Raw genomic sequence first — 11263 nt, 5'->3', positions numbered from 1 at the left:
AGATTAATGCAAAACCAAATTAAAAATTAACAAGAAAAGTTGAACTAATAATAATAGGGTTTTAAATTAAATTAAGAAAATAATAACATAATCTTAAAATTAGAATCACTCTAAATCCTATTTAAAAAAATTTACTAGATATAATTAAAATAAAAATTAAATGAATAAGAAAGATGGAACCGGATCCGCCTGCTTCAGCCTGCTGCTAGCCCGCGTCCGCCTGCCTTGCATTGCTACTAGCCTGCCTGCTCCGTACAACGCCTCGCGGCTTCTGCCAAGCCGTGCGGCCGCCTGCTGCGTGCTTGCTGCTTGGCTGCGGCTTCAGCCTTGCAACTTCCGCCTCCTCCGTTCCTCTCCCTCCTCCTTCACTACACCTTCTCCCTTTTTATATTAATTTCCGCTGCCACCCTAGTCCTCTCTTAATTTGAATTCTTTTCTATCTTCAATTTATCTTCTGCTTCCGAGATCTCTTCATTCTCTCCTTGTCTTCATCCTCTGTCGAATTTTCCTCCTTTTAATTCTTTTAATATTAATTCTTAGTATTAATTTTCCAATAATTCATAATATTAAAATTAATATTATAAATTAATCAAAAATATCTTCTTCAGAACTCAATTCTTTGAATTTATTTCTTTTACTTGTTTCCTAAAAAAAATTCAAATTATATAAAATTCATATAAACTCACTCTTTTAAGTAGAAAAAATAACACAAAATTGAAGTTAAAATTAAATAAATTTATATATATATATATATAATTAAGCTCTATCAAGTAGTATCATGAGGATAAAGATGATAATAGAAGCCGATCTGATCCATAAAATTAGTCGAAGATTTTAATACTCATTTAAGGTTGCTATTATTAAGCAAGAGAATAAAGCCATCAAGAGTGAGATTGTAAAGTTTTCCTATCTTCTCTCTTTCTCTCTACCAGTCTTAAAATGTGTGACCTTTAGATTCCAAAGTGGAGCTAAAGCCAACAGGCCACCAAGAATTTACAACATGAGAGCCATAGAAGTTGGAAATTCACCAAAAGCTAGTAAACCAACTTGGGAAGAGGAAACAGTGGTGGGATTTGTTGATGAGGTGAGGACCATATCAGATCAACTTTTTGGAGAAAGAAACATGGAGAGGTTATTCCAATTGTTGGGATGGCTGGAGTAGGCAAGCCCACTCTAGCTAAAAGATTTTGTGATGATTCTCTTTTTAATTATTGCTTCCCTATTTGTGGATGGGCATATGTTTCTCAAGAATACAAGAAGAGAGATTTTTTGCTTCACCGTTTGGGTTCATTTTGTCAGGATACAAATGGGATTCATCAAAAGAGTGAAAACAAATTGGGTGAAAAGTTGTACGAATGCTTAAAGGGAAAGTCATATTTGATTGTGGTGGATGATATATGGGACAGCAAGGCCTGAATTGATTTGATGAATTGTTTTCCAAAAGACAACAATGAAGTAGAGGATTCTGTTCACAAGTCCACCGGCAGATGTGGCTTTGCATGTCATGTCAGTCCTAGTAGGCCTCCTCTTTTCCTATGATTTTTAACTCATGATGAGAGTTGGGACTTGCTGCGAAGCAAGGTATTTGGAATAGAAGGAATTTGTCCTCCAGAGCTCGGGGGGAATTTAGGCCAACGAATAGCCCAAACGAGCCGGGATTGCCACTGGAAATTGTTGTGGTAGGTGGAATTCTTGCAAGCAAAGAGAAGAAGCGAGACTATTGGAATCAAGCTAGGAAAGCACACTAAGTTACTGGCACTTGCCTCATCACTGCACTGGAAGCCACGCTTTCTGTATTTAGGAGCATTTCCAGAGGACTTTCAAATCCTTGCTTCGAGGTTGATTTGGTTTTGGGTTGCTGAAGGATTTATTCGTGTCATGTGACGGGGGAGAAATTCTTTAATTGGAGGGGAGCCTCAGCCAGCCTGGTATTAGTTTGGAGAAGAGGGTTTGATCCGATTGCGCAAATGCAATCAAGGCCTGCCTGTGGTATCTATGATTTAGAGTGCGTGAGTTTTGCCAAAGAAATTAAGGCCAAGGAATATTCTTCCTTTAGTGAGTGTTTCATATCAACATTTCCTCTCGTCACCATCTACTTCCAAGCATTTTCCGAGTCGCGCACGTCAGCGTCAACGTCAAAGTCAGCCCACCAGCAACAGCAACCTGAAAGAACTTAAAAACTGATTTCTCAAGGAAAATGGATACCAATCGAATCTTCCAGCATTTGTAGAGAGCTTCCTGCAGATCGAGAAAAATGGCCGACGCTGCTGTCGAATTTCTGCTGCTGAACCTCAAACAGCTTCTGGTTTACAACGCCGATCTGATTCTTAATGTCAAAGAGCACGTCGAATCCCTATACAACCAGTTCAGCATGTTCAAGGCCTTCCTCAAGGATTCGTCCGAGAAGCGCAACGATTACGAGATCGTCAAAGAGCTGGTCAGGCAGATCCGAGCCATCGTCTACAAATCCGAAGACCTAATCGACACCTTCGTGGCACACACCGCCTTTCAGAGGTCCAGGGGCCCCGTGGCCAGGCTCATTCACGGCATCGACTATTCAGCGAAGCTTCGCGGCCTGGCCAGGGAGATCCAGTCCATCCGGGAGAAAGTCGACGAGATTTACCGGAAACAGTCGTTCGGATTGGAGGCTTTGCAGCTCCGCGAGACCTCCGGCCGGGGATCACCTGAGAAGAAGGCTCCGGTCGTCGAGGAAGAGAATGTCGTAGGGTTCGACGAAGTGGCCGAGGAGGTGATTGATGGATTGAATGCTGGAGGGAAAGAGGAGGTTGAAGTTGTGGCTGTGATTGGAATGGGGGGTTTAGGTAAGACCACTTTGGCTAGAAAAATCTTTACCGATCCTGCAATTGAGTTTGAATTCTATATCCGAGCTTGGGTTTATGTTTCTCAAGATTACAATCGGAAAGAGGTTTTCCTAGGGATTTTGAGTTCGCTGGATATGCTAGCTGATGAAATGCATAGATGGAGTGCCGAAAAGCTCGCCGATGAGCTGAGGGTGATTTTGCAGCGTGGAAGATACTTAGTTGTGCTGGATGATGTGTGGACAAAAGGGGCTTGGGATGACCTCAAAATGGCCTTCCCCAAGAACAATAATAAAAGTAGGATATTGTTAACAAGTCGGAACAATGAAGTTGCGATCCATGCCACCGATAGGAATCCTTACTTGCTGCGCTTTCTGAACGACGATGAGAGTTGGGAGTTACTTGAAAAGAAGGTTTTCCGGAAAGAAAAATGCCCGCCAGAGCTGAAGGATCTGGGGAGGGGAATTGCAAAGGAATGTGGCGGCTTGCCACTAGCAATTGTGGTGATTGCAGGGCTTCTGATGAAGAAAGAGAAAACCTGTGACTGGTGGGAGAAGGTTGCTAAAAGGGTGAGTTCTTACGTTGCTAGAGACCCTAAGCAATGCATGGACATTCTAGCTCTGAGTTACAACTACTTGCCCTATCACTTGAAGGCCTGTTTCCTGTATTTGGGAGTCTTCCCAGAGGACTATGAGATCCCCGTGTGGAAGCTGATCCAATTGTGGGTGGCTGAGGGATTTATCCAGCAGGTTGGGGAAATAAGATTGGAGGATACAGCGGAGGAACAGTTGGAGGATCTTGTTGACAGGAACTTATTGTTGGTTGAGAAGAGGAGGTCTGATGGGGGAATCAAAACGTGTCGCATTCATGATATGCTGCGAAATCTATGCTTAAGAGAAGCTACAGAGGAGCAGTTTCTCCACGACATTAAAGGTTCCATTGAAGTTCCCGGTTTGCCTTTCACCCCTATCATCAACCAATATCGCCGTCTTTGTATCCATTCCCGTGTTCTGGACTATATCTCTTCAAAACCTTCTGATCCACATGTGCGCTCTTTCTTGTGCTTCCCCGTTGAAGAAACAGAGTTGTGCAGAGAGTATACTTCTTTCATCCATGAAGCCTTTAAATTGCTCAGGGTGTTGGATATAGGGTCGGTCAGACTCTCCCTTTTCCCTGTCAAGATGAAAGAACTAGTTCATTTGAGGTATATTGCCCTCTACGGTAATTTTGAGGTGCTTCCCGATTCAATCTCTGACCTATGGAACCTTCAAACGATTATCATTGAAACATCATCGCGAAACCTGAAGGTCAAAGCTGATATTTGGAGAATGTTGCAACTGAGACATATACACACAAATGCATCATGTCGTTTGCACGGCCCTCCAGCTAATGTTCGAAAGGATGGGAAAGACCCTCTGGTAAGGAGCAACCTGCAAACTATTTCTGCACTGTCCCCTGAAAGTTGTACTGGAGATATTCTAGCGAGGACTCCCAACCTCAAGAAACTAGGAATACGCGGCAAATTAGCTGTGCTCCTGGAGGAAAAGGGAGGCCGCAACATGTTCGATAACCTTACCCAGCTGGATCACCTTGTGGCTTTGAAGCTGTTGAATGACACATTCCCTAATCCTCCTTGCGGCGGTACCCTCCCCCAACTGTACAAATTCCCACCAAACCTGAAGAAGCTAACTTTGGCAGATACCCTTGTGGACTGGCAGCATATGTCTACACTGGGGATGTTGCCTAAGCTTGAGGTGTTGAAATTGAAAAACAATGCCTTTAGGGGAAAATGCTGGCAAACACAGGATGGAGGCTTTCGGAGACTTAGATTCCTACAGATTGGGAAGACCGATTTAGTGAACTGGGAGGCTTCAAGTCATCACTTCCCTAGACTTCAACGTCTCATTCTCAAGTACTGTGAAAAACTACAAGAAGTGCCTTCGGGCCTGGGTGATGTATCTTCACTTCATGTCTTAGAGCTGCATCATGCCTCCCGTACTGCTGTGGCTTCTGCCAAGGAAATTCAGAAGCAAAAGCATGAACTGCACCAAGGCCTCAAGCTCCTTGTGTATCCTCCAGAACCATAACCATAACATGTGGCTTCGTTTTTTCTCAACACCATGGATTGAGAGGATGCTTGATAATCAAGAGGTATGACCAATTATCTACAGCCGTGAAGTTAATTTATTTGCTTAGAGAATTATCTTGTTGCTTGCGGTGGAATTGTAGGCATGGACTCTTTTTCAAGTTTTCGTTAATTTGTTTACGATTTGCGGTGAGTGGATTCCTTTTGTGTTTTAACACAAATTGTTTGGCCAGATAAGATTTTCATAAATTTCTCCTGCACTCACTCGTACCAATATCCTATTAGTCGGCAACCCATATGAATGAATACAAGCGCCAGGCCTTCATGAACTGAATTAGAGGATTGCTTCTATTGTTTCTGAAGAATTTCAAATGTCAAATCCTATTCTTAAATAATAAGAGTTATTAAATACAACATATAAAGATGATGAATTATTGCATTTCAGATAGAAATAATCATTTTGTATCATAAAGGTGTCGTATGTATCTTTAAACTTCATATATTTCATAAAATATTATAAACCCATAATAATCATATATTAATTTTGAAATAAAAATAAGTAAATAAGAGTATTATCAGACTCCTGTTTGATATGTTGTTTATTATTAATTATTGATATATAATTTTAATAAATATTCTTGACCATTAAATTCAATTCCTGTTGCTGTTTGAGGCACAAAGATTAGATGGCAGCCAGTTTGGGCATAAATCTGAACCATCTTTCCCAACTGCACAAAATCTATTCCATAATTAGCTAATCAATTTTCACTTCCCAAATACACCTTATATTGCTAAACCCTAAATTCTCACAAAAATTATTATGTGGAAATCACATTTTTATTAAAATACCAATTATTCTTTTTTATAAAAAATAGGAATTATCCTAATAAATCATCTAAATGAGTGTGGTTGAATTTAACCTTGTTGAATTATTTTTTATGAAGAGAAATAACACTATTAATCCTTAAACTTTGCACTCTAATGATAAATTAGTCATTGTATTTCAATTTTGTTATCATAATCAGTAAACTTTAATTTTTATTATACTTCGGCCCCTCTTTTGACTTTTAATCAAATTCTCTTATAAAAAATTATTATAATTTATATTAATATAAATTTAAAAATTATTTAATGTTAAAATTAACATAAACTTTGATTTGATATTCATATTAATATTAAAAATTAATATAAATTACATGAATTTTTATTAACAGAATGGCAAAAAAATCAAAAGAGAGATTAAATTTTAATAAAAAAGCAAAATTTAGTAACTGTGATAACAAAAATTATAGTGACCAACTTATTATAAAGTTCGAAGTTTAAGAATTAATAATATAATTTATATTTATTGATAATATTTTAGTTGACTTTTCTGATTGTGCAAATCAAGAATCTGATAGCAATATGGTGGAATTTTTTCCTTAAATTTAAATAGTTTCCCTATCACCAGAATTTTTTAATAATTTTTTTTTTTACAAAAAAGACTATACAATCCAAGTTATTATTGTTATATTTTTTGACAAAATTATTATTCATAAATTTAATTGTTAAACCTAAATATAGGTTATTAGAGTATATCGTGACACAAATAAAATTTAAACTGAAATTTAAAAAGACGGCGTTGATTTAATTTATGCACATCACTATATTAAATAAATATATAATATATTAACATATATACCTCGTCTAAAATTTTACAGTTAAGTGTTTAAATAATATTAATATACTTATGCTACTCAATTTTCTTGTCTCATTGGAGAAATCAATTAATTAAGTTGTTTTTTAAGTTGGTTGCTTTATTCATTTTTGTTAAAATAGCCATAGCCTGGGCTCCACCACAAGGTGACATGTGTTATTATTATGTTGCATAATCTTACCATGTATTTAATTTTTTATTCAGTGAAAAGACATTCCTACACTTGATTAGTTTTCTTTTTAATTCAAAGATTGTTGTCCCAAGATTATTTTATTTTTATATATTTATTTTTACTATTAATGTCAACCCACAACTATTATCTTAGGAAATAGTTCTAGATATTTATTTAATTCTCAAATTTTATTAAAATTATCTTTGACACTCTAAATCTTAACTCTTTTTTTTTTTAAAATTTCCAAATCCAATCTTCAAAATCTATAGCTTGGTAAAGAGGCATCTCTAAATCTAATCTTAAAAAAAATTATGTTATTTGTACATAATGGATAATGAAAATGTATCAAAATAATAAAAATACCCTCATCCAATTTATAAAATTATTTTTCCTTCCCTTCTCATAGCTGCCTTTGTCTCTTCACTCTTCTCTTCCCATAGCCGCCTCCAATAACTGTTGATCGCCACTTTCACCTCTCTTCACGTCGATCGCCGTTGCATCTTCTCATCACTTTTTGTCGACCGTCGTTGCATCCTCCCTCCTCCCTATCTTTCGATCGGAGTTCATTCATGGTCGCCAAAATCAGACTTCATCCGTGAAATTCGATCGAAAGTCCATGGCCGACAATTTCCCTTTCTCTCTCAAGGCCTCGGAGGTTTGTGGGTTTCAATTTGAGAATTTCTGGATTAGCGACGAGGGTGGGTACAGGCAAGTGGGGTGACAGTAGGTGTGACTGGCAACAGAGGTGAGTTTTTGTGGACGATGGGTGGTGGCACAGGTGACGACCACAACCCTCTAAATGTGTTATTAATTTAGAGATTTGGGAATTTGAAAGAGATATTTTCACCATTTTATCATATATGTGTAAGACTGTGTGCAAGGTTCTATGTACAAGTAGCAAACTCCATCTTGAAAATTTTCACTTACTATTTTTACAATTCAAATCTAAGACCTTTTTAATCTCAAAAACATAATTTTGCTGCTCATGACATGAGCCACATAGGGGGCTTGGTAAGACAAATTATATATAAGTAATGCTATTTGTAGAGAATGAGTTTTACACAATGGTTTATAGGTGCAATTAAATGACGATTTTGCCCTAGTGATAAATGATAGACAACTCCAACAACACCTGGCAGCTTCCTCCTCCTGTTCATCGCTCTTCGCAAAAGTTTCTGCTCCAGCCTCACCTTTTTCCGCTCAATTCGAGCCAAGCATCGAAGGCTTCCATTGCCCATATACTAATTCGGTGCAGGATCACTCTCTATTGCGAATTTTGCTTCAGAACAACGAATCAAACACGTAGAGATACTCCAAACCAGTGTTCTCACTTGAAGAAAACGATCCCATCATTCCCATGAACTATGGTGGATTGGTGGACCTCGATTGCCTCTGGAATTACTAAGTAAATAGAGCAAAACATAGCGAGGGAGAGAAAATAATATGATATTCAAGTAATTAGTATTGCTATCAAATTATTGTGAGTACAAATTTTCATTTTTTTTTCCTTAAATTCCTGAGTTTTGCAAAGAACATCATCACCCTATCACATACAAAACTAAATTCAATGAACAGTGCTTCATTTTCTATGTCCCTCTAATTACTCGAAAAAAGATATCGGTGGCCACTTGAGGTGAATCAACAAAAAGATGGAGGGGGAGAGGTCGGTGACGAAGACGACTAGTGGTTTTGCAGTAGCAATGCCTTCACGGAGAGCTTAGAGGCGGTGGCTATGGCGATATTGAGAGGAGAATGGTGATGCTATGGCTCGTAGTAGAAAAATGGTCTCAAGGAAGCCAGAGACAGAAGGTTGAGGAACAACGAAGACAAGAGCAATTGATTATAGGCAAATTGGCCAAAACGATGACACAAATCCAATGACAAAAGACGGGAGCAGTGGCTTTGTCGATGGAGAAGAGGGGTTTGGTCGTTTCCTGCTTATCTCGTCTTCTCTCTCTTTTTTCACTTAAATTCATTTTTTTACAATAAATTACTTTAATTTATATCTAAAATATTTCTAATTTATCGCAATATATCTCTACGGTAGCCCAATTAATAAAGGTTTACCTGTACAAATAGCATAACTCATTATATATTGATGTGAAATGGAATAGTCTAGTCATCCATGTGCGGAATGCAGGCCAGGCAAAAGATGGCATCGTCGGGCGCCGGATTCTGACCATCTACCCCTTTTGGCAGCCTAATTTTGTCTGCCATTCAACCATAAATCAAGCATTTATTGCCATAATGTGTGGGATTAAAGGGCCCAACACCATCCCCATACGGACAAAACCTCAACCCCCCACCCCCCAATCACTCATCCGACAAAGATTGAGACAAAACCTCTACTTTCACGTCGACTCTGCCCAAAAAGAAAACACCCCCCTCTTTATTATTTTCAATGTTCAAAAAGCATCAACGCCAACGCCAAAGCCAACCCCTACAATATCTCGTATCAATTGAATTCAACCCATTAGAAAACACCCCAAGTCAAGCTTATCTAATAAACTCAATCGATTCAAAGAGTATTTTGGTCATTCTGTCACGCCGCTCAACCAACGGATTCCGGGCCCAATATCATTACTCAAACATGGATCATGGTGGAAAAACGGGATGAAGAAAAAGAAAAGGCACAGCAGATTTGAACACGAGCCATATATTTCCAAATGTTGCAGCAAAAAGAAAAAAGCACTATCACACATGTTCTGTACAACCACAAGAACTCGGCATCTTCCCAGAAAAGATGGGACATATTCCAACTAAAACAACTAAAACCCAAAAATGGGGGCCGTTTGGTTGTCAATTTTCTATTCGTTGATCATATATGCATGTGGATTTATTGTGCTTGTACCTTAACTTAAACCAGAAGCTGTGAAAAGATGAACAGAATTCAAGAACAAGGAGGAAATCACTACTTTTCATCAATGAATCCTTCATTAGCGGAGAGGAGCCCTGCGAGGCACGCCCTTTCTCTTGCGTGGATGCTTCTTCGGCTTCAATATCGATCTTCTCCACGCTTGAATCTCTTCCGATGATTCACTCAGGCAGAAAGACGAGTCCTTGAATGAGAGGCAGGACGAGTCTTTTTCGTTTGTATTTGATTCGGGATCATAGTACTCCTCCTTCAATGACAAACCACCAAGTTCTGGTACTGGGACTGAGACTGACATTGGCTTATTGTTGCTGTCAGTATTCGATATCTCCTCGTCCACTGAGACCTGGAGACCATAGTTTCAAGAACAATGGCATAAAAATTTAAGCTTTTCTTCTTTTTCTTTGCTCAGAGCAACAAATTGAAGCATCCAATCAAGATAACAACCAACAATTTTGATATTTGGGATAATTTCTCCAAGAAATAAATTACCTTGCACGCGATGGAGCAGAAGCGATTGGGATAATCTTGAATGTGCCTTCCACAAGCCTCGCACGACAAGCCACTCTTAGATTTCGATGTCTTGTTATCTTTGGGAAGAGGGCGGGGATTTAAATGAACAGCCTTCTCCCCGTTGATTTTATAAGTCTGCTAATTCAAGCCACCATTGATTTCATTCATTAGTCCATGCAATTAAGGAACAATTCTCTACAAAACGAACTTGGACTAATTCCCAATTTAATGTCGAAGAGTAAAATGGAACAAACAACTAAAAATTCCGATCAAGCAAATTAGCAAATGTACCAGTTGATAATTTGTCAATTTTTACAGATAACTACGAACACCAGCGGCGATATCTCAACAGATTTCAAAACAGCCCGGCCAATCGAATTCAGCTAACTAGAACTAACAACGTGGTAATTTGGATAACTACGACGCCATTACTCGTTTCAAGATCAAACCTTATCATCTATTTCTTCGTTGCCTATCGAAACACGAAATCAGATACGAAACGCCACGACAATTCAAACGCACAGGATGTCAAGATCCAATGAACAGATCAACAATTCAGAAGAGACATTTAGTTCTGGCAGCAGCAATTAATACCCGACATTGGAAATCAATCAAAGAAATTGAAATTGAAACCAGACCTGAATTTTTGAACAGTCAAGATACTTTTGAATGTCTTGAAGCCGAGCAACATCATGGTAGACATACTTGCAGATTTGGAGCCAGCGGTGATGGCAATGAGCAGAAGAAGTGATGCAATGCTTACAGAAGCAAAGATTACAGTCGATACAGAACACATTCTTCTCGCTCTTGCGAAGGTCCCTGTGATCGTCGCAGGAATCAAAGAACTTGCTGTGAAGCAGAGTAGAAACCCATTCCGATTTCTTCTTCTTCATCAAACTATTCGTGTATCCAACCTAAAAAAATGGGTACCCTTTTGAGTTGTAACCAAACTGAAACAAAAAGAAGGGGAAAAAATGTTGAAAGGGACAGCAGTACTCACCGGGAGTGAACTTCCGAATTGCGCAGCAACGAAGAGAGAAAATCCGAGAAAATTAATGGGTGCGAGGGAAAGTGGAGAGAGAGAGAGAGAGAGAGAGGAAACTTT

At 38.6% G+C, this 11263-nt stretch overlaps 2 protein-coding genes across 2 annotated transcripts; one reads left to right on the top strand and one right to left on the bottom strand.

Annotated features, from left to right (window-relative positions):
* The first annotated feature begins 2134 nt into the window (after positions 1-2134).
* LOC127810627 (putative late blight resistance protein homolog R1A-10) lies at positions 2135-5336 on the top strand. Its single transcript, XM_052350196.1, has one exon. The coding sequence runs from the start codon at positions 2255-2257 to the stop codon at positions 4904-4906; it is 2652 nt and encodes an 883-aa protein (XP_052206156.1). The 5' UTR covers positions 2135-2254; the 3' UTR covers positions 4907-5336.
* A 3460-nt stretch (positions 5337-8796) lies between these two features.
* Positions 8797-11263, bottom strand: LOC127810139 (protein RGF1 INDUCIBLE TRANSCRIPTION FACTOR 1). Its single transcript, XM_052349415.1, has 4 exons — positions 11159-11263; positions 10797-11072; positions 10138-10293; positions 8797-9991 (listed from the first exon to the last, which is right to left on the bottom strand). Exons 2-4 carry the CDS (start codon positions 11049-11051, stop codon positions 9710-9712), a joined length of 693 nt encoding a protein of 230 aa, XP_052205375.1. The 5' UTR covers positions 11052-11072; positions 11159-11263; the 3' UTR covers positions 8797-9709.

The sequence above is a fragment of the Diospyros lotus genome, chromosome 9 (assembly GCF_014633365.1).
Source record: "Diospyros lotus cultivar Yz01 chromosome 9, ASM1463336v1, whole genome shotgun sequence".
In the NCBI taxonomy this organism is placed as follows: domain Eukaryota; kingdom Viridiplantae; phylum Streptophyta; class Magnoliopsida; order Ericales; family Ebenaceae; genus Diospyros; species Diospyros lotus.
The sequence above is the reverse complement of the archived record's forward strand: the minus strand, read 5'-3'. Positions and strand labels throughout refer to the sequence as shown.

Coding starts and splice junctions, on each gene's coding strand:
- LOC127810627 (XM_052350196.1), top strand. CDS start 2,255: ATGGCCGACGCTGCTGTCGAATTTCTGCTGCTGAACCTCAAACAGCTT.
- LOC127810139 (XM_052349415.1), bottom strand. CDS start 11,051: ATGAAGAAGAAGAAATCGGAATGGGTTTCTACTCTGCTTCACAGCAAG. Junction 10,294..10,796: donor TTGACTGTTCAAAAATTCAG/GTCTGGTTTCAA, acceptor TTGAATTAGCAG/ACTTATAAAATCAACGGGGA. Junction 9,992..10,137: donor TCTGCTCCATCGCGTGCAAG/GTAATTTATTTC, acceptor TATGGTCTCCAG/GTCTCAGTGGACGAGGAGAT.